This window comes from Anguilla rostrata, chromosome 10, assembly GCF_018555375.3.
Source record: "Anguilla rostrata isolate EN2019 chromosome 10, ASM1855537v3, whole genome shotgun sequence".
NCBI lineage: Eukaryota > Metazoa > Chordata > Actinopteri > Anguilliformes > Anguillidae > Anguilla > Anguilla rostrata.
The window spans coordinates 12,868,022-12,895,985 of NC_057942.1; the positions used below are offsets into that span (position 1 = coordinate 12,868,022).

Genomic DNA, 27,964 nt, shown 5'->3' on the forward strand with positions numbered 1-27,964 from the left:
ACTGTCAGCAAAGGACAATTACCTAATGAGGCCATCAAAACACATACACAAAAAAACGTGATTCTGCTGTTTATTGCTCAAACATTAAAGAATGGAGGCTTGCTCTTTACAATTTCCTGTTGGTATTTTAATATATTCTATTACTATGATTATAATGATGAGGTGTATGATTATTATTGCACTAATATCTGTAACCATAAATATTCTAATAGTAATACCATATTATTTCTCCTAGCACTAGCATTTCCTCTATTAAAAGAGCTATTGTTTGCAATTCTGCCAATTATCAAATAGTGTTACTCTCCAACTGTGGTCTAGGTTAGTAGTTTTAAAACATGTACATTCTAAATCCATGCAGACTTGTATTAGCCTCCTGTGTTCCATCTTGCATTACAGCATTGCTTTACATGGTAGTATTCTGAGTCATCAGTGCACCCTCTAGCGTTAGTCACACAGAGCACCGACAGCTGATAAAGTGCCACCAGGCTGTATAGCTGCATACAGTATTATATTACAGAGGAGATTTTAGATAAGAGTAGAATATCTGGTGGTTGACAGCTTCATGTTCAGCAGAGCCAACGGGACGCTTGGTTCCAGACCTAACATTTGGCACTGCTCTGAGTGACAGCTGATGAAGATCTTCTGTTTATTTCTCACTTCCTTGTGCTGAGTTGTACCTGTGTGATTACCACTGACTCAGAGTGGATTACTGAGGTCTGACATCATGTCATGCCTGATAGGTAATTTTATCTCTATGTAATGAGTGAATCTATGTATGCTAAATCAGCCAATTAAGTGCACAGATAAAGACATTTGTATTCTGGGAAAACTAATCAAAGTCTTATACACTCAACTCAGAGACTGAATATAAATGCAGTTAGATAAAAACAGTCTTTTGAAAACATTCAGTGGATGTCAGTATCACTGTGATTATCAAGTCCACTTCTGGCTAGGGGGGCACAAACAGAAAAACAGAAAATCTGATAAGGCTCTTGGATACTCTAGGTTAAGCCAGTGCAGGGAATTTCCACAGTCACAACTGGTTAGTAGTAAGTTTGAGTGGTTGGAGATAGGGATAAGTGTAGGCCAGAAAAAAAAAAGTCTGGGGAGGTTGCCCCATTGTGCGTAGGATTTTTGCCTACGTAGGGTACAGAGAGTCCTCCCACAAGAACAGCAGCTATCATCCGTTAACACATCTTAATGAGACCCCGGCCTCCCCGCTCATCTTCTTCATTAATAATAACCCCGACATACCAAGCTCGAATCAAGTTCCCTTTTAGGAGAATCTACACCTGATACGTCCGTCCGAGTGGCAAGCTAACCGCGCCTGTCAGCGGCGGATTGAGTTACGCTGCAGGGAGAGGAAGGGGGAAGGATGGAGCCTAAAATTACCTTCGTTGCATGCGGGGAATGCCCCATCCTCACCCTACAATAGTCTTTGTAGTTGCTCAAGTTTAAAAGCAGCATCCATCAATACATGTTGAAAACATTTGTTCCCAGGTTTAGTTTTGGTAAGCGTCACCGCGATGTTCTGTTGAGGTGCTTTGCTGAGTTCCATAATCTACAGCATTGTGCTGGAAAACAAATTCCCATTTTAAGAGCGTATTACAAATAAGTGCTTTTCCACAGGCAAACATGTATGCCTAAGCTCCTGTTTTTTTAAATCAAATTATTACAATATTACCACTGTGTGATATGAAAAAATAAAGTACAGAAAAATGCATCTGAGAAAAAATTAAACATTAAGTATTTTCTCATAGGAAAATTAGCTTCATGAGAGAAGTTTATCTTACACACACCCAAGAAAACCCAAAAAACAATGCACACATGTACACATACACAGATATACTGGTTTCTTATTTTCCAACTTCATGGTATCTCTGGGTATCTGGAAGCCAGAACTCATGTACGCATGACAGGGCTACATAAGGTTCCTGCTATCTGCACTGGAAAAGACAGCCAGTGAGGTGCAATGAAAGAAAACAATCTAAAAACCTGAAAGAAATAAGAAAAATGCAGTTGAGAGGTTTTGTGGTCAAGCAATGAATTGTGAAATCGACTACCAAGATAAGAGTTCACTGCAATAATTCCTGTACAATTCCAAAGAGAGAAAATAAGGGATGTAATTAGAAAGGAAAACATAAATATATAAATTAGTCAAACAGTATATCACAATAGAAACATGTGCGATAAATACTCATTTAATTTGGTCATTACCTATATGAGAAAAAAAACCATTTGATTTGTTCAGAATTCTAATGGGTAATTTTACATTTGGTTTGTAGTGGTTTCTCATCTTTGTCCATATGCTTCCCCGCCTCTAGCCATCATACAGTTTTGGCATTTCAAACATGTGCATGTATAGAGGGAGATGAAATGTCAGTCAATGATTTGAGGCTTGTGTCACTGGAAAAGTTAAGTGACCATGATAAAAGTCAACTTGGAATTTTTTTTTTTTTTTTTGCATACCCATATGTGGAGCACACAAACTTGTAATGTATTCCACTTTTCAATGACCACTTCCTAATGTGCAGGTGGCTGCAATTCCCCACATTCAAAAGCTCACTGTACGTATTCAAAGTGGAGCAATCTAGTCAACAAAATACAACAAAATCACACAAAATGAAAAGTTATTTAAAAAAAGAATATTGAAGTCTGACTTAATTCATTAATTTTAATAATGAATGAAGAGACTCCCCCCATGGTGGAGAGCACTAATGCCGTAACCAAAGACAAAGCAATAAAATAAAAAAACAGAAGCACATTCACGTTCAGTCAGAGGATGATTGTCCACCACCCCCCGTCGCACACTATCGTACCGAAACAGCGGAGGTCCGGGTCAACTCCAAAATTGGCAAGCTCTTCTACACAAGGTCATGTCCGTTGTTTCCCAAAATAACAGGGGGCAGCAGTGTCCCAAGTGCAACACTTTGTAGGCCGTTATCTTTAGATGCACAGACGGGAGCAGTAGTCTTAAAGATGTGTCAGAATGGAAGCCGTGGATTTGTTTGAAGTCCGCAGGCCAGAGAAAGCTGACCCCCCCCCCCCCCCCACTTATCCGCCCAACACCTCCTACGACATGTGTTCTCTCTGCTCTGGCCTCACCAAGCACCCCTGCCCAATTCTCTGCACCGAAAATGCTTCTCTTCAGGGAAGATGAAAGGTAAAATTGTACGCAGATGTGGCGTTTTTTCTCTTATCGCATAATCTGGGAATAATGCTGTGGACTGACGGGGGGGAGATAGATGCAGTATTATTTTTATCTAGAGCAGCTGAGAGCAAAGACACCTACAGGCACAAAAAGTGATAGGAAGATAACACAAAAAATGAACAAGTGTTCAAAACCTGCATAAGCAGTGTAACGCACTGTAATTAGACAACAGTTTTTAAATTCAACCCACGTGACGGTCGGTAGAAACCGAAGACCCTTGTTTAGCCCCGTCTCTGCAGCCGCGGCGGTGAGGCCGGACCGGGGCCCCCGGCCCTCACAGCACCAGCCTGTCCTCGCCCCCTTCCTGGATGACCTGGCCGATGGAGGCCTGGCTCTGGGCCCTCATGAAGCACTGGCGCTTGCACTCCATCAGCTGCTCCAGGTCGCGCCACATCTTCACCTGCTTCATGTTGGGCCCGTGGCTCTCCCGCACGGCCTTCTGCGCCTCCCGCAGCTTCTGCTCCCCGCGAGAGAGCACACAGCTCTTCAGCTCGGTCTGCGCCAAACTCACCGCTTTCCACCGTGCACTGGCTAGCAACGATCGCTAACGTGCTGTAGTATTAGCATGACTATTAGGACTTGCATGGCTGGTCTGATTAGTGTGAGAGTTATATTCAATAGAATTTTATTTGTATTGCAGTTTTTAATAAAATAAAAAAAGGACTTCATGGGAAAATAAAAAAGAGTAAAAAAGTGTTCTTAGTAATATCTGAGCTGACCTCTTGGGCTTCCTTTAAAAGGAGGTGCTCAATTTAAGTTGGATTTTCCTAGTAAAATAAATGTTGGGAATGGAGTTGAAATGGAATTCATGAACCTTAATAGACACCCCAGACCCTTTGTCATTACGTGGATAACAGAGGAACAGAGGCTTATTTATAGTAAACCCATTCAAATCAGAAGACACTGCGGTTTGATCTTAAGGAGGTTTGAGGTCCTTCTTTAAATATCAGAGCTGAAATAATTGGCGCCGTACACAAAGGAGGGGCTTGGGAGTCGGCCATAAAAGGAGGGAGCGGAGCGCTGAGATGTCACCTTTGATTCTGTGGCCACAGGTGTTCTGCCTTTGAAGTCGCCCCCACACCCAGGTCCTTCCTTTCGCTGCAAGCTCTATGTACAGTGTACTGGGCCCTTACTTATTTGTGGTTGGTTTCCTGTCTGCTAACTGAGCAGCAGGAACAGGCTTATTGAGTCTTTGTGTGTCTTGAGTAAACGTGAGAGTGAAACTGGGAACTTGAACCGGTCGGAATAAATATACATTTTATGCAGTAAGTGCCAGGCTCACCCGTTCCACACCATACATGGGAAACAGAGCACTCTAATCTGCCTGGCTTGGGCGAGGAAGAGGGGCCAACCGGCAGATTAGGGCTTTTTCACGGGGGAACATAAGGCTCAAGGCCCAGCGCTGGTCTCATTATGAGTGCCCTGCGTACAGTGCTCTACAGCAGTAAGTGACGTCGGGCAGCCTGGTAATTTATGGACACCATATGTTATAGCTTTTTTATGCTTTCTATGCCAAGTGGTATGCTAATGTCCATGAAAGGCTGGGTTATTGCGCATTCAGGACAACTATGAATCATTACAATCCAGATCAACAAGTGGCAGTATCCACCATTCGGCATTCTCATTTTACAGTGGAGAAAAACACAGAATGAGAAGATTGCTTACCTATGTAAGACAGTGCCAGAACTGAGGTCATTAACAGAAAACCTCCCCCAACTTTTCAATCTACCAATCACACAATGCGACACTCAAAATTTCAAAGATAGGGAGGTGCACAAAGATGTGATCCTCGAGTGCAGCCAATGCATTCTTCCATTTTGGCTGCATCACATTTGTGGTATGACACCACCACTTGGCGCAGAAAGCATCTCTTATTGATGAGATTGCACTGTCCCAACAAAGCGGGTGTGTTGCTGGGGAGGGGTGGGCAGCGGGGGAAAGGTGACGGGGGCGGGGGTTGCTGAGAGGCCGGCCCCCATGGGTCCGCATGGGATTACTTGTTTCAGATGTCAGTGAAACACGATCTGGGAAATGGATCAGAATTCTGGACACGGACCACGGACAATAAAACTCTCTGCACTCACCTTGCCTAAACTCTCCTGCTCTGCGATGTTCTTCATGTACTGCTCCCTGGAAAGAACACAGACACCAACCAGAGTTAGACAGAGGCTCCTGGTTCCTCCTGTCACTTAAAGTCACTATAATAGTAATAAATGTTTCTCAAGAAACTGAATGAAATGAGGCCTTTCAGGAATAACACTGCTTTCTTATTCAGATGTGAAAAGCACCTCCCCAGGTTAGACAGGGGCTGTAGCTGTTGAGGTCTGGGAGGGAGGGGGGTTGCAGCAGTGTCCCCTAATGCAGTGGGGGTGACGAGGTCATCAACAGTGCACAATGGTTTGTTCACTGTAACGTGACAATTGTTCTTCAAAGACCTTCTGAAACGTTGACAGCTGGTGACCCTTTTCCTCTTTCCCTCCCAGGCAATTCAGCCCAATACACTCTCTGTTGGCCCCCCACACTCTACAGTGTGTTTGTCTTTTCCACTGTGAAGAGCTAAAGGTCTAATGCTAATGTTTAACTGAACTAAACAACTAAAATAATCATGTGGCTCAGCAATGGTTTTCATTTTAATAGTTCAGTACAATATATTTACTCAAACGTAGCAGATCGGAGTGGTAGTGAGTGAGAGTCACAGGGTCACCAATGCCAGCAAGGCCGCAGTGCTCCCTGAAATAACATATACTCTCCCACACTCAACTGCATAAACTACCGAACAGGCAGCAACAACAGCTGAAATCCCCTGTGGTAGAACATACTATACAGTAATTAAAAGAAAGTACCTTCAGCCACACGCTCAAGACTATTTCTAATGTTTCAGGTCTCAGGATATCTTTTTTTCCTTTGTTTTTGTCATGTTAATGGCGATGACTCATGCAGGGGCTGCAGCTGTGCAGAGCGAGCCACCTCTACCCACAAAGGCGGAGTTTTTGCATGACCAGTGAATCAGTGGGCAGATGGTGCACCAGGGCCCACCTGATGGCCTTCCTCCTCTCCTGCGGGTCAGGAGACACGTAGGCCTTCATCTCAGCCGCCGCCCTCTCCATTTGCATCTCAATGATCTGCAGAGGAAATAGCGAAAAAAATAAAAAACAGAGAGGGTTCGGGTGTCCGCTCACGGCACAGGTGTCCGTGGCGAGGGGAGAGCCGCGCTCAGTGAGATATACCCTTACCTGCCTCATGCAGTTGATGTAGTGGTATCGGCTTTCCTCCTGGGCCATTTCCTCCCTGAGCGCCCTCACTTCCTGTGTGGGACACACAGACAAGTCATGCACACGTAGATGCACAACTAGGCTTGGCACAAGATCCACACGGACTGGAATGTTTGGTCATTTTCTTATGTAGTAAAAGATGCAGTGCTGCTGGATGGCTCATTCGGGTAAGGCACCAATTGACGATTGCGTCTCCACCTGATTTGGCTGAAATTAAGCAGCTAAGATGCTTCTGTACACTTCAGAATTCATTCTGCTGCTCCAATCAGCAGTTACATTGTCAATGAAGACAAGTAAAAAAAAACCAAGACCAGTAAAAAAATATGAGATCTGGCTCTCACAAAACTTGCCACCTAATCATCCCCTGATTCAACTGGCTAAAAAAATGGCCTCTCCCTCTAGTGGAGCTGCTCAGTGGCCAACAATAGAGGATTGTGGTTGTACTGGGCAGCTGTGAATGGTGTGAATGTGTATGAGTGTGAAGCAGGGCGTTCCTGCAAAAGAGCATTCGTGCTCAGCGAACCTACCCTGGGTAAATAAAGGTTAAAAAAAAAAAGTACCTGTGGCAGCCATGCATGCCCAAACCAAAACTCTCCCACCACCATGTTTCACAGAATTGCTCTTGCCATCACTCTGATACAAGTGAACCTCGATCATCAACACCCTTTTCCAGAACTCTTTTAAGCACTTCTTAGCAAACTGTAACCTAGCCATCCTGTTTTTGTAGCTATAGTGGTCTGTACCCTGCAGTATAGCCTCTGTAGTTCTGTTTCTTAAGTCTACATACAGCAGTCACTGACACATCCACGACTGAAGATAGTTTCTGATCTGTTGGACAGGTGTTTGGGGATTTTTCTTCATTATGGTGAGAAATCTTTTATCATCAACTGTAGAGGTCTTCCTTGGCCTATCACCCCCTTTGGGCCGACCTGTTGAGTGTTTTTCCTTATTTATCAGCCTCATAATGGCTTCCTTGACTTGGAATGGCTTCATTGGCACAACGGTGGACCTCATTAGTACATACGCTGAAAATGTGGCAGCCAGTTAAAACAATAAAGTTTACCAAACGTAACAGTGACGGAGGGAACATTAGCTTTAGCATGTTCATGTCTGTAGAGATAGGTTTCATGGGGAACTTTGTCTTTAAGCTTCAGGTAAAGTAAACACATACAGTACAAAAACCTCCAAACATAAAAGCTTCCGAGTTGAGGGAATCTCCACAATGGAACCTTAATGAAAAAAACTGACTGTATCAATAACTCAGAATACAGATAATGGATATTTATCTCATTTGGTTCAAAACTGCGTTTTGACTGTACTTTTTCATTATTCACTTTCAAAAAAGATGAAGCCTTTGTTTCACAAATGCTCTTTGGAATTAGTGTCTCTCTCCCTTGGAGAGTGTTGGACGTTTCCTTTCTCTAGGGTCATCCGTGCTTTGCATAAATGTGTTTGCATTCATCTTTGCATCAAGCAAGTGGGCGTAAATAGGTAGCGTCCTGCACTATTAAGCAAATCTGACTGAAGAGCTGGCTCTTTTGTACTTAGAATAGAATCAAATGTTTTGTTTGGCAGTTGAAGAACATTCTTGCCCTAGCCACATCTTTAAAGATGGAGGAAGCTATTTTTCGAACCAACTGCAAATGAATGCACATGAATGCATTTCTACAACCATTAAGCCTTAGTTACAGAGAATAGTCAAAGTCTCCTTCAAAAAGGATAACTCGGGGCCAGAAATCGACAACAATCCCACAGTGCATTGCTCTGTTGTGTCTGTAAACAAATTCCTCAGCCTTTGAATTGCAAATAACAAAGGCACAAAATTAGATTTTCTTTTTTTTTTGGGAACCAAATTAGATTTCCTTAATTCACCATTCTCTGCATTTTGAGTCTGTGATTTTCCCCCCTAGTGCAGGTTCCCTTTTAAGATTTGCTTGAAAATAGGAAATGTATTAAGATGTGTATGGTGTGAATTTATTTTGAAGCCACTGGAGTAATCACTAGGACTACGGTTAGTGGAGTGGCATGGCAGTGCCAATGGGTGACGCCTCTACCGTAGACATGTGACGAGCGTGGAATAGCAGCTGTTACCTGCTCCAGTTTGGACCGATTGCTCTCCAATCCTGCGGCACAGCTGTCATACTGGGCTTTCTTTTCCTCATACTCCTGCGTGAGCTCCTATTGCGACACACAGGCGCGTGCACGGTTACGCACGAATACACAAAGCCATGGAAATGTTGACATCACGGAGGACCGCCCCTTCTCCCCTCCCCCCGCCCCCTCACATCCTTGTCACTCACCACATTCATCACCTTGATGGGCCGGCCCGCATTTAATAGTTTTTTGCCGGTGAGAACGCCTCGGCACCTGCGTGGCCCCAGGTCAGGACGCACGCGGGAGCAATGCTCTCTGATCCCGCCAACATACCGCTCCTCCCCAGTTCCACCGCACCGCCGCCCCCCCCCCGGGTCACGGCAGCGGATTAGCCCCCCATCATGTGCCTGCGCTCCAATCCTCCCACTGCCCCCCCCCCAGGCTGCTAATCATCAAGAAATATTACTTCTGGGGGTCTGATGGAGCACCGTCCAGGAATGGGTGTGGAAAAATGTCATCTGCCCAGCTTTAGGTGAAGCTGGTTTGACATGCCAGAGAGCTGGTATAATTCAGTACCAAAGGACAAAGGCCTCTTTCCACCAGACACAATAACTATCAACTGTCAATTTTATTTTTGTAGACATCATTTGGATTGCTCTCAGAGTGGGAGTGGTTTTTAGAACTCCAACCATTAGATGTTTAATGAATGACTGTAGTGCACTGTCTCTACACCAAGAAGTGAGTATTGATTGACAGGTGAGTACACTGCAAAAATGTTCTCGGGTGTGAATGCTAACAAACAATTTGTTTTTCATTTATATAATTCACATTTTAAACGAGCATTAGATGCCACACAAACGTATGTATATGTCACTGCAAAACATTCACCTGAGCCTACTCCTTGTTTGCCATGTAAAAATAATATTATTACTTTCACTAAAGTAGAATACATTTTCTGCCTTACAGAAAATTTTAATTATGAATACTGTGATAAGAAAAGCTCTTAGATGGGTTTTCCCATTACAGTGGGGCTCAGTTTCTTTACTAAATACAGAAAACAGAGGGCTACACGGTGGAAGCTAACCTGAGTGTGTGTGTATGTGTGTGTGTGTGTGAGTGCATGTGCATGTGTGTAAGTGTATGTGTGTGCGTGCATGTGCGTGTGTGTGAGTGCATGTGTGTAAGTGTATGTGTGTCTGTGTGTGTGCGTGTATGCGGGTGCATGTCCGTATGTGTGTGGACTTAATTAATGTGAGGATTTTACCTGGCACTGTTGTCTCAAAGGTCTCAGCTCCTTAATAACAGGAGCCAGGGCAGACTTCTTCTCCACGATCACCGAGTTCAGTTTCTTCACCTGAAAGAGCAGAATGTTAAAACCGTTTTTTTGCCCTTGTTTTGTTTATCTTTCTTTTTCAGTTAGTTGGTTTGATATGTGGGTATTTATATTCATGTTTGAATTATTTGTCTCTTTCAACATGTGCTATATTGTTATAGCTGTTACAGTTGCCCTCAATATTATGTATTTTTATAGCTACTATAGTAATCCTTATAAAAAATCATTATATGTAGCCTATGTATGAAAGCGACAGTGACATAATGAAAGAATGAACAATGAGGGAACATCTACACAAAGACAGGACACTGCACTTTGAAGACCTTTGAAATGCTAAGAGGTTTTCCAAAGCTATCGCTACAGATGGCACCACGATCAAACAGCACCAAGCAGACATCACTTCCAGGGGTGCACCTATCGCCCGGCCGTACATCGGATCCGGCTGATTTTCGCACCACAACGCGTGATCGGTGACCGGCAGGCTTATTTTTGTTTTGGCTGATTTGTATTCCGGTTTTACGATGTAAGAAATGTGAGTCCATGCGCAAGATGCTTTGAAATGCAGCTGCTGTATCTTTCCCAAAATGTCAGCCATCTGGAAACAGTACAAAGTGTGTGAAGCGGACATTAAAGGTCTGTTTTTTTTCAACCTGGGTCTTATTTTCATAATATTTTTCATCAGACCTATTCTATCGGTTCTATTATTATTTTATGCAACTGCTTCATTGTCATTCCGTCTGTCGTTGCACTGAAACGTTTCCTAAGATAAAGTGCTGGTGCAGATCATTGTGCGAAGCTGTCAAAACACTCTTCTGGAAGCACTTGAGAAAAGTTTGGCTATCGAATCAGAATCGGCTGATTTGGCTTTAAAAAAATCGCCAACCGGAATCGGCCAAATTCATGACCGCTGCACCCCTAATCACGTCACAGTGATATTAGTGAAGATGACGTACAGCCTCTGCTTCCCAGCACCGGCAGCACCGGCACTGACTGAGAGTGCAGCGTAGGGGCCGCTATCCACGGGTGCCAGAGTCAGCGAATGTCCCCACGGCACGATGGCCTGGTATGCCACAGTCCCCTATCCGAGGCCATCGCCCGCGCCAAGAACGGGGTCTGCCAGCTGCAACCCTGGGCACTCTTTAAAGACCAACATTTTGGACCAGGGCCTGATCGTCAAACGCCTTCCTCGGCCATCCTGGGTGACAGACCGGCCACACGGGTTAATTCTGATATTCATCGGTTTTCTCCTGAATGCGAGCAGAGCAGATCGCTCAGCTTTAGCAAAGGGTCGTGACAGATGGAATGGATGTGTTTACACATGGCTCTTGTTACAAGGCACTAAGTGTGCAGATAACTCCCCTGGCAGGCAGCAGGGCAGTAAGGGTGGGGGTGGGGGTGGGGGTGGGGGGGGTGGGGGGGATATGGCACAAAAATGGCATAATCAAAAATATCTCTGGAGGGGTCCCCGTCTCCCTGCTCATTCACCATTTCGGACATGTCGTCCAGAGTGCGCCCTTTCATCTCGTCCAGCTCGCTTTTGATGGCCGACACCCTCTCCAGCTCCTCCTGGGTGTCGCTGTACCCCGAGATGCCCTTCTTCGCTTCCATGGACTGCTGCTCTCGCACACCACACAGACAGACAGACAGACAGACAGACAGAGAGTTACAAGAGTTATAGGGAGATCACAACGGGGATTGTGATCTAAAATAAGGTAAGACGTACTGTATCGTCCTTTAGAGGGACATGGACATCCATGTCCAACTGGTCCGATCCAGAATAAGGGCCCCGTGGTCTTCTAACAGTACCAAAGCCTCAGATTGTAAGGGACACCTTCCAATCAGAAGCTGAACTTCCCCAACAATCGGCAGTATCTTAATAAATGAATGGTCTTATTATGATTAACACTAAAGGGAATCCTTGTTTCCTGCAATAAGAAATGAAATTCACCGTGTCCAGCGTTTCCTATTTGAGCCTCACCATCACCAGTTTGAAACTCGTTTGGTCTATTTCCCCCGTGTGTGAGGGCTGGTGCAGAATGAAAAGCTATTCCGATCAGAGGGTAGCGTGATACAATTACCGGGTAGCGTGATGTCGCAGGACTGACGTGCGCCGCCCCCATCACCCCCCCCCCCCCCCCCCCCCCCGCCCCAGCCGGCACGCCAGGGGAGCCGCGCTGAGTGCTCTGGCGAGGGTTACGTCCACACGGGCGTCCCAAGATGGGCCCGACACCCGAGCCTGCGGAGCACTGTGTCCTTTCTGCTCCGGTGCCAGCGCGAGCGTGAGCGCGGGGTGTCGCTTACGCGCGATGTTCCACCGGGGATTTGCATGCGCTAAACCAGCACTGCCCTTTAACACACGCTAACAACGGGGACCAAAAAAACAAAAAAAAACATTCTGATAACAAGATAATACACTATATCTTCCCACATGGAAATCTGAAATGTACACAAGTAACAGAATGTACATAAGAGACTAACAAGGATAGAAAAACCTCTTAATAATGTTGCAAATAAGCTTCAGCAGATATTACAAGCAGCACCATGTTAAGAATGCGAATTCCAAGTACAGCTGAAGGGTTACTGTTAACCCCACTGAACATTCTTACTCGGTAAGGCCAGGCACAAGTTAACAGCGACACACCGAGCAATAAAATGATCACATGGTTTCATGGGAGTGTTCTGTCACCCAAGGCCAGTTTGTCCCACCAGTCCTTAGATGCACTTTAAACAGCATTAAAGATGGAAAGACCATAGATACAGATACAGAGCCCATTCCTGACCCCAGGTTTTCAGGAACTTGGGGTCACTGCTGGTCTGTACTGACCATTTGGGAACCCCGTTCAGTTACAGACCCACCCCCCCCCCCAGCAACTAGGAATGCTTCATGCTAATAGGCTTTCCTCTGGGGCGCTGATCTGATTCTCCTCCACCAAACTCCAGGGCCAGACACTAATCGGACACTCGCAGCCCTACTTGGTACTGCGGCTCGTAACAGACGCTCGGCCATCAAAAATCATAAACCAATCAGGCTGAGCACGCGCTCTGTCCAAGGATGACTTCATGTAAACCTCTGAGGGGAGGACAGAGGGTGCAGACAGCACAGAGACTCTGGAAGACCGGCGTACTGCAGAGGGGCCGGAGAGGAGCAGGCCTGCCCTGCTCTGGTGGTCCGCTCACCGCCTCAGTGTGGGAGGAGCTCTGGGGAGGACGGACAGCTCCGTACAGGGGGGGCGGTAAGAACTCAGCGAAAGAGAGGGGACGGGACGGGACGCTCGGGCACGGCTCGTGGTCCGACGAGGGGGGTGGGGGGGGGGGGGGGCACATTCTCTCCCGGCGAAAAAAAAAGCCGTGTGCGCAAGCGTTGGACGCGGGGAGCAGATGCGCCCTTCCCAAATAGCACCAGCTCAGCCTCCCTGCGTCAGACGGGCTATCAGCAACTTGGGCGCAGGGAGGGTTATAAGAGGTGTGAAATCATTTCTAGGAAGCTTGTGTCACTTCACAGTTCGGGCAATTTGCATCGAATGGCATGGGATGGTCAAGGGGAATGCGTGCGTGTGTGCGCTGGGGCTGGGGCTGGGGGGGGGGTCCTGGGATTACCAGCTGCTGCTGGACGGCTTCGTGGCGCTGTTTCAGGATCTCCTCTGTCCTCTGCAGGATGCCATACTCCGCCCTCAGCTCCGCCATCTCCTGCCTCTTCTTCTTGAACACGGTGCCCTTGCTCCGCAGTTTCCCCACGAACCGCTTAAACTGCAAGGAAACGAGAAAAAACACAGACAAACTGCTCACTTTCATACATATATATATACGTATGCGTGTGAGTATAGCATTTTCATGAACTATTCGTATTGTGTTGTAGGCCAAATCATTTCCCTCATTCAGATTTATAAAGCGCTTTCTATTAATTTGATAGACTTGCTCCCATAAACTCCTCCATACAGACATTCTCACCCACCATTACCCCTCTCTCTCTATATGACCAGCAGACTGACCACTAATGAGTTTGTGCTCTATGTCACCCCTTCTATAAGGACCTCTCCTTGCTAGACTGAAATGCAAGACATGTGACCGTGCATTCCAAAACGGGAATAAAATAATAAAATTGGGGGAGAACTGCAAACGCCTCGGACAGACGTCAGCCACGATGAGGGCTCTCTCCCTGCCAGGAAACAAACGTGCCTCCCCCACCCTGCTGTGCTCCACGCAAGCCGGTGTATTTTAAGTCACACATTTGCAGAACTCAATCTAATACGGGTATGGGATAAAGATCAGGTTATATTGTATAGCTGTCCCGTGCGCAGGGTGTCTGACCCAGCCAGCAAAAATAATGGGGCCACCTCTTGTGTTACCGGGGCAGAGCAGATTCTGGCATGCCTGCGCCTCCAGCTTTGATCGCGTTAATAAGTGCAGCCGCAGCAATTTTTTGAGGAGAGTGAGAGGGTGAGAGAGAGAGATGGCAAGAGACACAGGGCGAGAGAGTGAGGAGGAGGCAGAAAGAGAGAGTGGGTGAGAGAGAGATGATGAGAGATAAAGAGAGAGAGAGAGAGAGAGAGAGAGAGTGAGTGAGAGGGAGAGAGAAAGAGAGCAGGTGAGAGAGAGAGAGAGAGAGAGAGAGAGAGAGAGAGAAAGAGAGAGGAGGTGAGAGAGAGGTGGTGAGAGAGAGAGAGAGAGAGAGAGTGAGTGAGAGGGAGAGAGAAAGAGAGAGCAGGTGAGAGAGAGAGAGAGAGAGTGAGAGGGAGAGAGAAAGAGAGAGCAGGTGAGAGAGATGGTGAGAGAGAGAGAGAGAGAGAGAGAGAGACTAAGAGATAGAGAGAGGGAGAACCATGGCTTTGTACCCAGCAGTGTTAGAATACATGAAATGCACTGGGAGAAAACAAATGTTTGAGTGATGGGATGGCAGGGGTGGAGGCGCCCAGGGGACGTCTCTGTGATCTGTGGGAGAAACCCGAGCCCTCGGGCACAGGGCCAGTGGTAAAGCAAACATCTTCATATGGCCAATCCCGAAACGCCCGGCCCCCAGTGCACTTGTCCTCCCCCCCCCCACGCCTCTTCAGTCTGGGTGCTGTGAGGCTCCGGCATAGCCAACAGCTATAAATGTTGTCAGAAGCGCAGGGGAGAATGACCCCCAGAAATCACAGAATGTGCTGTATGCCACTTGGAGCATGCTGGGCGTGTGTGTGCGCGCGTGTGCGTGTGTGTGAGTGTGTGTGTGTGTGTGTGTGTGTGTGTGAGTTTATGGGTTTGAGTATTTTGGGACATCAAGGGCAGACAAGGTTGAAGAGAATAAGCCAGGGAGGAATAATGCTGCATAGTGCTCCATTGTCACATATGCCTACCAAACAACTGCAGCTAAATTAGCTAATGCACCATTTTGTTCTTTAAACTATTTACTGAGGAACACACTTGAGAGCCCCGGAATTGCTGTTGGAAATAGATGCTGGAGCCAGGATGCGAAAATACATGTATAATCCAACAGTGAGTTGATAAATAGCTTAAAGACATTCAGCAAACCAGTTTTTGAAGAATGACTCACTGCAGGGACTTGCTATTCAGTGCAAGCTGGAGGTTAACACATTATAACACACCTGCAGAAAAATTCTTCCAAAACAGATGTCAACTGAAGGTTACTGGAAACAAGAACAAACATATTTTTAGTTGTTCTCACGTTAAAAAACATGGAAGACTGCTTTCCTGTTATGAAGCACAGGTGTTCAGTTCTTTCTTGCATATTTCAGGTGTGAGTCGGCACCGAAGATGGTACCAGTTCAACAGATTTCCTGCCATTTAAAAAAGTAGCCTTTTTTCAAGGATTCTAACCCTAACCCATGCACAAGAGCAGAGTAGACTAACACACATACACAAAATGCGTTTTGACTGAAATATGACTCGACCTGTACCTGTACCTACCTATTAGGCTACACTGCCACCCAAATGTTGTAGCTAATTAGAACAAAGGTGCACACCAAGGGCCGATCCGTATCAGGATTTCGTGCCAACTTCTGCTCTTAATTACTTAATTAGCTCAATCATACCTTGTTCTGACGTGTATAAGTACCAGCTACAGCCGCAGTCTGTGAGCGTATCCTAAAGATTTTACTGGGCTCAGGTATAGGAGTGAACCAGCACAGTTTATAGAGCTAAAACCAGGAACCTAAAACCAAGGTAGCTGGTTGGAACAAAAACTAGCATGCAGACCCATCAGGATCAGAGTTGTGTAACGCTGGGTTAGAGCAACACTAGCTGCAGTGCTTTTAGAAACAAAACCGTTCAAAGTTAACGAGCCCCTATATTTAAACCCCATAAGCTTCCTTCACGGACATGAAGTACAATAGCTTTTTTTAAACTCAAAAATATGTGTTAAGTTGAACAGGGTCCCTAGCAGTGGGGTAAAATAACCCAAAGGAAGATGTGCTCACGGTGACAGAGTACACTGCACAGAGCAGCCGTGCGCTTTCCGCGAGTCACATGCCGTTTGTCACGGACAGGACAGAACATGCCGCTGATAAGCTCGCCGTGGCAACAGGGAGAACAACAGCGTGCGAGTTCTCAGAGTGTAAATAAGCGAGGGTCTTTTCCGCCGCTTTCGAATAAGACAATTCCGCAGCCCCTTTCCCACCCTTTCCCTTCCCCCTCGCTCCCGTGCTACCATAAAAGGGCGCCCTCCATCTCTCCCTGTCAAGGCCAGCCCTATTCTCTCTCTCTCTCTCTCTCTCTCTCTCCAGTTTCAGTTATCCATCACTTGGCTGCTTCTTTCTAAGTTTGGACGGGGACGCTTTGGACAGAGGTGACCATTCAAAGAAGCTGATAAAATCGCACAGGGAGCTGGGCAGGGGAGCAGCATGTGCCGTTGCCCACATGCAGTCCCTGTGCCCCCCCCCCTTCCCTGTCGTATGTTTGGGGGGGGCGACGTGCACAGAACATCTGCTCGTAAAAAAAAGTCGGGAGAGAACCGGCCGGGGCTCAGGCGTAGGCCAACATAGACCTGTTTATGGACCAGCGCTGCTCCGCCCGGCTCAGGGGGATTAGCGGCGAGGCCTCCATCGCAATTTAGGAGAGAGCCATCCCTCCTCTTCTCCTTCATCCTGTGCGGCCACGTGCCCCAAAGGGTTACCTTCTGCCTCGCTACATGAATCAAGTGTGACGCTGCAGAGCATTTGAAAGAATGCCTCTCCCTGTCAATGGAGGCTCCTCACGGTCAACGGAAAAAATATATCCATTCACTGTAGATAAGCTCTGTTTATTTTCTCTGGGCTGGTGGTGGGGGAGGGGGCTGTGCTTTCCGTGTTTTGGTGGATATATTTAGGAGTAGGATTAAACAAGCGTTTGGAGGAAAGAAAAACATTTTTGGCGATTTGAATGATACTGCCCAGTTATAGGGTTTTCTTTGGTGGTCTATTAATATCCCCTGCATGGGAATTCAGGAAAGTGAAGCAGACGGGATGATGGATGCTTTTCCAGTATTTACCGAAGTATGTAAATAGCAGCTATTAAAATCCGCCATGTTTACTTCATGCGTGCATTATGTGGGATATACTAAGAGGTCCCCCCATCCCATCATCTATATACTTACCATCTACCTGCATTAGAAACTTTAGTGGCTAAATTAATGGCTTCCAGCAGATGGTACTGTGATGTCACTAGCAGCACCTTGGCAGTGTGCCAGATTCAAATTAATGTTACAGTTACAGACTGTAGCAGAGACAAGCCATTAAAAATTCATTGTTGCAGGTATGGTATTAAGCAAACATCACCATTTGTCAAGAGTTGATATACCACTGTACGAGTGTTGTGCGATGGTATTTCTTTGTTAAACGTGCTGTGTATAATAATAAAATATTTGTGAGTTTGCCAGTGAAGCTAGCTAGCGCCTATATAATGGTATCGGTAAACCATAGCTATGACGTGCATATTAAAGGAAAACTATGCAAGATTTTTTACCTTGCTGTGGTCCTGTGTTTACAATTAAAGAAGTCTCATTTGCTGCCTTCTGAATGTAAATAGACAATACAGTAAATGGTAAACCAGGGTGTATTAGTGAATGTACATGTGATATTATTGAATCTCTTTAGGTATTTTAACATGGTGTATTTTAATTGTAATAGTATCATTATAACAGTTTGTTGAGTCTGATAATCATAGGTCTATTTACATCATTTTAAAGTTTAAATATTAGAGTTACATCTAGGTCAACTGTAGAATTAATATTAATATTAATATTGTTTGTCAGTTTCAAATTAATGTTAATACTGGTGACAAGTCACTAACTCTATTCTTGATGCATATTTATTCACTGTTGCAGAAAATAAAAGAAAAACTCATCCAAACAACTCTGATATTCCTCTGAACTAAGTTGCTCAGTTGGGCAACGCGTACGTCACGTTACCTCAGCTGCCTCCAGAGGCTCTTGGAAACGAAGAGGGAAACGAGCGCGGTCAACGACACTAACCGCCATTCAGCGGAAGGATACACAGGAGGATATTACATCCGTGCAGTGGACAAAAGCTCAGGCCCCCTCAACAGATTTTCCCCATTAAACATTATTTAACGTCATCTTACGCAGTGGAACATGGGAAGCCGTCTTATAACAAACAAGGAAAACCACAGAGGGGTCAAATTACACCAGATCATTTTTTCACAGAATGAGGACTTGGGAGGTTTACATTTCTTTTAATCATAAAACTAAGCTATACCGCTTTAAGTTCTTGGTGGTGGCCTTATATAATGCATTTTGGCACCTTGCCCCCGAACTCGTATCATCCTTTTTAATTTTAGAAAAACATGCCTATTGTCCAGGGAGAGCAGAAGGTCAGAGACTCTGCCAAAACAAATAGTTATCATAAACGGCATGTCACAACAGCCTCATTGAGTTTACTGATGAACACCCTGCTGTATATGAGACTCAATAGATCCACATTCAGTGGCATTCCAGTTCAGTTTGCTGTTCAAATAGGTAATGAACTCAGTGCAGTTTAGCCTGTTTCTGTTTCAGCAAAGTAGGGAGCTAAATGTAATGCAGGGTTGTAAAGTCGTTATCAGTGGACGGTGTTTAGTGTGGCATCCTGTTCAACGGAGCATGGTTTTCAGAATGATGACCAGTGTGTTCAGTGTAGGTGGAATGGGTGTTCAACGTGTAGGTAGAATGATTTTTTTGTATAGCCTGCTCTAATGAGTATTATTTAGTGTGCGGTGTTCAGTATGGTTTAGTGTTTAGTGTGGTGTGAGGTTCAGAGTGGCGGTCATTGCTCGGCATGGCAGGATAATATCGGTGGGGTTCAATATGGCAATTGGGGCTGGGAGGTAGGATATTAATGTGCTATGGAATTCAGAGTGGCGTTGGGGTTCAGAATGGTGATCAGTCTTCTATGTGGTTGGGCAAGTGTTCAGTATAATAAAGTATTATCTATAGTGTTTAGAATTGCAATTAGTGTTCATCGTGGTAGGATATTAAGTGTTTTACAGTGTTGTATACAGTGATGTTTGATTTTCAGTGTGGTAGGGTATTAGTAATGGTGTTCAGTTTGGCAATTGGTTCCACTACCTCTTCTCCTCGGATGACCTCTGTGCCATCCAGGTTGCGGGCCTGGCTGTTCTTCTGGGTCAGGTCTCTCTCATTCCCGACCAGCTCCTCCCGCGCCTCCTGGAGCTCCTCCGCCTTCGCTTCCTTCCTACGGGCGATGATGGAGGCCTGCAAGGGCCAAAACAGGCGTCGGTCCCACTGCTACCAAAGGGTTCTTCGGTACTTTCAGACTGACAGGTTCACAATCGACCGGTATATACTCTGTGACAATTTCCAAGATAATTATTTTTCTTCCACAATAATTGCTTCTCTAATTACATTTAAGAGATATAGAACATACAAATTAAATTCTAAATTAATCTAAATTTAAAATCTAAATCAAGATATTTACCTAATTTGCTTTCTATCTGTCCAAATTACATCACTTCTCATGCAGTATATAATTAAATATTTAAGCAGAATATTTCTGACTGCAAAATAGAAGTAATTGCAGTAGTCTTAATAGTAAATGAAATAATAACTATAGTTATAATTTGTACACATTATAGTTGTAGTTTGAGTTATAAATAATCAGTGCAGGAAACAAAAATATTTGTGCAGCAGGTTACAGTTATCCCATTCATTCCATACGTTTTGTTATGTTCCCCCATCAGAAGCTACAAAGAAACAGTGCTTAACATGTTATTCATATTATTTTTTTAATACTTTACACATTTCCAAAAAACATTTCTCTGAGTTTCGCACAATCCTCCAGATTTGAGATCCCTCGTGTTTATTTAAAGAAATTAATTCCTTCAACACAAAAAGAATGTCTGTCACCGCTTACAAACCTTTCCCATATCCAGTCTAAATTTGGCACCAGAGAGCACACTGCGTGCCATATTTTAGCCTTATATGGTGCTGTTAAAAAGCCGGGGGTAAGAATTCATCAAGGCAAGAGATAGTGAGGCTCTCTGAGGAAAGGAAGATGGGAACTCTGGACGTACCATCGCAAAGGGCCGCAAGTCTCTGGTTTTTAAGCCACTCACCTGGTTTACAGTCGTCCTGGCACGCGGGGCTGGGTCATAGACAATTCGGTAAATATATACGTCCAAATGTATATATATATATATGTGCAATATATACATGTGGTGCATATATATACATCTAAAGTCATCACGTGCCTGAGCACAAAGGATAAAGCACACTGAGCGGTCTGTCGCCATGGCGAACCCCCTGCTACACTGGAGCGGTAGGAGCAGGTTCGCAGCACGAACGCAGCACGCGGTGGGGACTGCAGCCTCTTCTCTCTCCGCATCCGTTACAGATCATCCACTGATCACAACATCACAGTCACAGCTACTGGTGCTCCCGTGCCGAACGCACAAGCGAGGCAGGGCCAATCACGTTTTAAATGTGCTTACAGGGCGTCCACAACGAAATGCAGGCCCGACGTCATCACTTTAACAAATGAGAGGGGACGAATCGGGTCACGCAAACAGCCAGTTTAAAAGCTACACAAGGAGTCTTCAGAATTACTAATGTTAACAATCCAGCTTAGGCAATTTTAAACACACGGGACAAAGCAGAGCTCACTAAACCCCGGTCGGCTCCCCCTCAGATTAAAATCGCGGCGTCTCACTCAAGGAAATATGCGCCCTGGAATACTGTCAGTGTTCCTAGCCGTGTTGCGCCAGAGCTGGAAACGGCCTTGAGCATCTGCTGGACTCTATTGGTCGAGCTTATCAGGTAACAGACACGTCTCACACACAGGACCTGGAAATGTCACGCTTACTCACGCTGTTAGCAGGACTATAAACCCCAGATAACAGACTTACATTACATTCTCATTTCCTGGAGTGGCAAGAAAATCTCCCATTTTGTTTGACTTTCGAAGCCGTCTGCTTCCAAACAGCTCAAACACACAGTAAATTGGGACTTCAGATTAATCATTGAGTCGGGCTGTTAAGAACTGAATCTTGATCAAATGGATCAAATGTATTTCTAAAGAAACATTTGAAGTATTTGCTTATTTCTGTTCTTCAGGAATACATACACTCCCTCTGATGAATCTTGTTTTTTTGTGGGTTTTCATTCCATATTTTCAAACTTGGTAATAGAAATATTTGTACTGATGCACAGATGTACACATATCACAGTAAGCTAATATTAACATAAATGCTGGAGGTCATTTTACTTCTTTGGAGTGGGGGAGAACATGGTAAAGGCCATTTTCATTCTTAGGAGTGGGGGTGGGGAGGCTGGCGGCCTAGGTGCTATCAACATTTAAATTAATGAATGAGGTATTTCAATTTCTGAATGAAAACTACTGAATATTTCTAAATCTAAAATCATTGGATTTTCAAGACATTGTTTACACTTTGACACTGCAAGTTATGCAGATGACAAACTGAAGTTACATAAGAATGTAAATGGTGTGTAGGTGCTAAAGTGAAAATATCACCTGCTGTCTGAAGAGGGAAAGTTTGTCATCCATCGGGTCATTCCTCATCATTCTCTTCTCAATCAGCTGGTTAATCTGCATGTTTATCTCACGGATCTGAGAGGGGAAGAAGAAGATTGCTTTCAGATCTATATCCACATACTTCAATTTATCAGCCCACATGTGCATGGCATGTGACTCATTACATTTCTATACTTAAGACAAAAGATAAACTTTTTTATTGTGACACATATTGCAGCCTCCCAGTGCTGATTTATAATTGGCCAACAAGCTAAAAATAACTTGTAAAAAAAAACATTGCTTAGCGCACTTTACTTTTGGTCCTGCCTTGACTGAAACAAAGTTCTGATTCCTGGCTAAAACAGGGTTTATAAACTAACAATAACACAAGAAGCTAGAAGCACAATGCCTGGGATTTGTAGTTTTATTTCCTGACACATCTGGCACTGTGCACTGCCACTATTCAGGCAATTATTAATGTTTTCAGCTGTATTTTCCAACAGAGGCAATGAAACTACAGTCATCCCTATGAGCGCACCTTGTCCTCCAGCTCTCCCAGCTCCGCCTGCCCCATGGCTGGCTCGGCCACCACCTTCTGCAGGTACTGCACCGTCCGCTTCTTGCTGTCCAGCTCTTTGGGCAACTTGTCGGTCACCATGTAGGAGTTGAACTTGATCTCCTCCTCCAGCCTCTTCATTAAGCCTGGAAAGGGTTGACGCACGTCGCACGTTCACAGCGCCGATTCGAAAAGATTGGACCCAGAGAGAATGGAGTCATTTTGCACATGTGCGTACTGTCTGGGTGTTGCAATTGTTCTAGTGCTTTATGTAAACTGTGAAAACAACTAAAAATAATGAACAACACACCACAAATTAATAAAATTACAAGTCACATACTCATTAATAACACAATTACCGAAAGTATATAATACTGAGTAAAGCACTATGTACGGTCACACGTTTATAACCATGAATCTGTCACCTTGAGAGGACTGACCTCACACTGAACGCGAGGTGCTGGTTTTTCCGCTTTCGCTTCATAGCCCATTTTTAAAACCGTAAATGCGTAAATCCCCCATTTGATTGTAAAGAGGCTAGGGAGGGCTACAGACAGCAGGAGGGCAGATGAGGTTCCACGGGGTGAGCTAATGGAGCACTTCAAAGGTGCGCCAGATCACTGAGCCTAAATTGATCTAAACCAATTAGCGGTGAAGTAAGCCGGCCCCGGGTGCCGCCCGCGCCGTTCCCCCCGGCCTACCCCACCCGCCGCGGCTTCGGCGGCATTAGCTGGGTACGGCGCGCCCGCTCACTCACTCTCCGGCTTGGCATCTGCCGCTGCCTGTCGCAGGTCCTTCAGCTGCAGCTGCGATCTCTGCAGCCTCTGCTCTGCCTGGAACAGCTACACAACACACACACATCAACCACATGCAGTATCTGAATGGGGCACTGTCAAGCTTGCTTGCTCTTTCTCATGTGATGCTCACACCTCACAAGACCCACTAACTGCCTCACGTCTGGTGCACACCGCACAATTTTGCCACTTAACGACAAGATTTCCTCTATTCGTCGATCTAGCCTGTCCCAATTAAAGAGGCTAGTTGCGTATCTTCTGACGCACGTGCAGACACCTCCTGTCCAACCCGCAGCTCATCAGCTGAGCTGTTGCTGGCTAGGAGTTTCCCTTGTGCAAAAAGACAAGGAATAACCTGCCAATTAAAACCCTCCCTCCCCAGTTCCTGGGTGACACTATATCCAATTACATTTCACCCAGTGGGACTCCCAGCCACATCCGACAGTGGCAAGGCCTGGATTTGATTCAGGTACGGTGGTGTGCATCACTGACCTAAGTAGTCCCAGTGCTTGAGATGGACCAGCCAAACTGATGTAAATGAATGTTTGTTTCAGACCTTTTAAAAGGGTATCCAAGATAAAGCCATTTAGAATGAATAGCCAGGAGCTGCGCAGATAGTATGACCCACACATTACACTTTATTTAGGCTACCTAACGTTATACCCTCCAGACAAAACAAGAACATGGCTTTTGTTGTTTATTGGTCTCTTTGAGACTGAGTACTACTGTGAGCGCAGCACGGATGAGTACAGAGTACAACTAGGCTTCTTATTTTGCCTAGGCAACAGGATTAAAAGTTTGAACCCTTAATCACATATTCAAAAAAATAAAGATTCAAACAGGTTTGATTATTACATAACATAACATTGTAGGATATAGTTAACTTGGTTAAATAATATTATAAAACAAAACAAGTTACTGTTCTAACTGAAAGCATCAAAGTGCTTCTATTTCAGTTATATTTAATTAGCAGATTTATTGGCCCTGGACCCATATACATGAGATGAGAATTTTGTTTTTGAATAAAAAATAAGGGACTTGAGCGAGAGATCATCTGTTAGATATATCAGCAAATATAATGTCAAAGAAGAGAACAGGAAAGAAATCAAAACAAGAAGACTGCACTTCAGAGAGAGCCAGCCAATCCCCAGGTACCTGGTTCTTCTGTTCCTGTTTCTGGTGAACAAGGGACTCCTCTCTCTCCTTCTCAACCCGCAGTTGTCTTGCCAGCTCAAGCATGTGCTGGTGGTTGGACACTGACTCCACCTAGTGGACATGGGCATCCATTACAGGACTGTAAACATCTCCCATCTGCACAGATTGGGTTTCACAGACACTTCAAGAGCAACTTCTCTGGCATCTGGTCGCTTCTTCTGGCACTGTAACCCTGTCAGACATACTAAATTAGCACTTCATTAAATACCTAACCCTGTCCTGTCACCAGCTAATGCCTTGGCTCGTCAAAAGCACGCTTGGTCTCACTGATGCAAGGAGTCAGTTCACACATCTCAGAGGTCAGGCGTTCATTGCTCAGCTCAAGTTTGAGAGCGGCAGGAATTCAGGAAGCGCGATCGCTTCACGGACAACTGCCTTACCCTCTTCTTTAGACGCTCCACTCTCTTAATGAGCTGGTCCTTCTCCTCCTCCATTGCACCGATGTCCTGAAATTGGGGAATATTATGAAGACACAAAAATATTAAGTATGCATGAAATAATTTAATTTCTTTTTCAGAAAGCAGAAGCGGAAAGCAAGGAAATTAGTACAGATGACAAGATTCTTCAAATTTGTAGTAAAACTGACAAAACTGGCAAATTACACAATGCATCACAGTTACGGTAAGTGCAGCAATTAACCTTAGGAGATGTTTTATTACGTTTATATTCAAATTATGCGCTATAATCACTAATCCTACTCAAATTCCCACCACAGACTGTGAAATCATTGATCCCAGTCCAAGGAAAGTGTTAATTTACTGCTAAGTTCTGGAGCCAACAATTAAATACTGCCAGCTAAGTGCGTCTATGGCGCTACCGGGTCCTTCGAGTGATTTAGTGCAGAAAACAGTCCAGTAAAAATGCCACAATAAATCAGATGGCACGGGCAAGTTATTCAGGGTCATCACACAGATTTCTTGCGGGCACACAAATCTCTCTCCCAGGTCTCACCCTTCGTATCTCAGCAGTGGAGAAGCCGGAGCTCTTCAGCTGTTCACATTCCTTGTGGTAGCCCTTGAAGCCATCCACCAGCTCTTCATACTGAATGACAAAACAGGTTAGAGAACCGGCATGAGGTTAAGAACATGCCAAGCCTTTACAAGCCCTCCAATGAGACAAATATCTCATTAGTAAATTATCTAAAAAATAACACAAAATAATTATATTTTAGAATATTTACAAATGTGATCAAAAAGTCAACTTTGACAAAGCTGCTACCCCACCTGTTACAACCCAGTGCATAATTAAGACCTGCCTCAAAAATATAAGACATATTTTATATTTGTCTGAAAGTTATATCGGTTTTGTTATTTGAATCTGTAAAATAACAAAATCTTTACTGTACATCAACAGTAAAAACAACATGCAATAACATTGTACAAAATAATAAGAATAAGAATAATAAGAATAATAATAATAATAATAATAATAATAATAATAATAAAGCAATCCAAGACAAAAAAGGTCAGTTGCTGTTTAAATGTGTGAAAAGGTCATACAAGCAATGAAGAGATTGATCTGTGCAGGGTACTGCCCGCATACCTGATGGTGCGTTTCAGCAATGACCTCATCCTGCAGGAACTCCGCGGGCACCTCAAGCTTCATGAGGAAACGGGCCAGATACGCCCTCTTCTTCAGCTCCGGGATCCTCATCAGCAGCCAGTGCAGGACGGGGTGCACCACTGGCTTGCTTCCAGTCACCAGACCCTGGCGAAAACTGCTCCTGCAGGCGGAGGGATTGCAGAGAGCGCATACTGAGAGCTGCTCTCTCCACAGAGCTCTGCACTATGTAACGACTATGTAAATTTGCCAAATGGCTAAACAGAAAAGACTCAAGGAAAGAAAGTTGGGTAATCTTGTAATTTATCATAATCACAGACACCTGCAGTCGATTGTTTTGTAGAAATGTGACATATTGAGAGCAATGGCGTAAAACCATGACCAGCTCCACACGATTTTAGACCTTTTAAAACAAGACCACAGATGGGCAAGACTCACGCTTCAGCTGAACTTCCTGGAGGTTTGTACTTCAGCATTCCCAGTAAAGTAAACATTCTCTTAGCCGTCTGCTCAGGCATCTCCTCACGAATATCAATGGCTTGCTGAAAAACATCCATGTTTTTGAAAGTGACTTCTCAATATTTACACCACATGTCTTAAGCGCAAAAATATTTTTATAAATTGCTGTTCCCTCAAAACTGTGGACATGTAGGTTGCACATCAAATATAGAGCAAAAACATCAACAATAGAGAAATCACAACTTGACTTGAAAAATTAAATAGACAAATCCAATTTTGACAGAAATGCATGTAAACACTATAGATAAATAAATCTATTTCCTAATCAGCTAGCTAAATTAACACTAACACACACTAGAAATTACTATTTTATAACATGAAACAGGAACAGTCATAATATTTTTTCAGTATAGTACTCTAGTTTGAAAACTACAGACTCAGACCAACCTTGGGGTCAATCTCGGCCAGGACATCATTGAGAATCTGCAGCAGTTGCATGGGTTCCAGGGAGTCAAAAGTTATGAGATTGAAATTTTTCTTGAAGGGGTCTTTATTGAGCTGCTCCACTATAAATTTAATTTGCTCGCTCATCTTCAGCTAAATTAGAGATCTGAAAGATAAAAATATTGATTATATCTGGAAGTCAAATATCATATGACAAGCAACATGTCCCCTGACATTCTCTATGAAAGCTGACTGTAAAAACAAGTATCTAACGTTACATTATCAACGTTATCCAACATGTAACATAAGTAGGCTACTGTAAATTTGCTAATTTAGCGCTAGGTACTCCAGAAGATTCCAACTCATGTGTAGCCATTAACGACGGGGTTATTTAATACAGAATTTCATCCGTCTAATTTCGCGACGAAACCAGCTAGCTAAATGGATACGTACATCTGGCAAGACGGATGCTGTATATATATATCCCATACTGGGGATGTGTTTATATATAGCTAATGTAGTTTGTTAGCCATGGTAACTTCGCATCTAGCTAACTACCCGTGAAAAACTAAAATAAGTTGGCAAGCTAGCGACGTATGCTACGTATAGCCTACGCTTCGCCGCTAGCGGTCGGAAGCTATTCAACTTAGCTACACCAAACTTATGCAGATTGTCTAACATTAGCTAGCGAACGCTATTTTATCTCAGTTAGACAGTAATAAAGCATTTGTTTGCAATTTCACCGCACTTTTACCTAACTAGCTAAGCCGTTGTCATTTCAAAATGATGGAAACTGTAAGCTGCATAATGCATTGCATAGGCCGATAGCTAGCAACCCAGCGAACTATCTGTCAGAAATAGCAATTGTGCTACTTACTGTCCTTTTGGAATACTAAATCGTTGAATTCTGTCTAGCCTGCTGAACAATGAAAAATAGCCACTTGTTTTTTTATTGCTCTGTCTTAGAAACCAGAGATGGCGTGGATCAGGTCGGTTGCTAAGAGGAAGCTGGTGTAACGTAACTTCCTGTGACTTCCTAAAAAAAATGAGTTTCAGGACACAGAGGGTA

At 44.4% G+C, this 27,964-nt stretch overlaps 1 protein-coding gene across 2 annotated transcripts; it reads right to left on the bottom strand.

Moving 5' to 3' along the window:
• Positions 1 to 56: 56 nt before the first annotated feature.
• On the bottom strand, positions 57 to 27,933 carry ift81 (intraflagellar transport 81 homolog). Of its 2 annotated transcripts, none has more exons than XM_064354204.1 (19): positions 27,773 to 27,933; positions 26,899 to 27,061; positions 26,431 to 26,534; positions 25,975 to 26,155; positions 25,384 to 25,473; positions 24,813 to 24,878; positions 24,373 to 24,483; positions 23,181 to 23,265; positions 22,406 to 22,569; positions 21,868 to 21,963; positions 19,446 to 19,592; positions 13,508 to 13,657; positions 11,396 to 11,524; positions 9,842 to 9,931; positions 8,575 to 8,661; positions 6,445 to 6,516; positions 6,248 to 6,333; positions 5,296 to 5,341; positions 57 to 3,668 (listed from the first exon to the last, which is right to left on the bottom strand). In XM_064354204.1, the coding sequence occupies exons 2-19, from the start codon at positions 27,040 to 27,042 to the stop codon at positions 3,486 to 3,488; spliced, it is 2,031 nt and encodes a 676-aa protein (XP_064210274.1). In that variant the 5' UTR covers positions 27,043 to 27,061; positions 27,773 to 27,933; the 3' UTR covers positions 57 to 3,485. The 2 variants fall into 2 exon arrangements, with proteins under 2 accessions (XP_064210274.1, XP_064210275.1); XM_064354205.1 differs by lacking the exon at positions 27,773 to 27,933 and adding an exon at positions 27,349 to 27,538.
• Positions 27,934 to 27,964: the final 31 nt, after the last annotated feature.

Bases quoted from the DNA above. Each gene is read 5' to 3' on its own strand.
- ift81 (XM_064354204.1), bottom strand. From the start codon at position 27,042: ATGAGCGAGCAAATTAAATTTATAGTGGAGCAGCTCAATAAAGACCCC. The intron at 23,266-24,372 runs GTACCTGGGGAT...TGTGTTGTGTAG, and splicing joins AACAGGAACAGAAGAACCAG to CTGTTCCAGGCAGAGCAGAG. The intron at 6,517-8,574 runs GTAACAGCTGCT...TGTCCCACACAG, and splicing joins ATCGGTCCAAACTGGAGCAG to GAAGTGAGGGCGCTCAGGGA.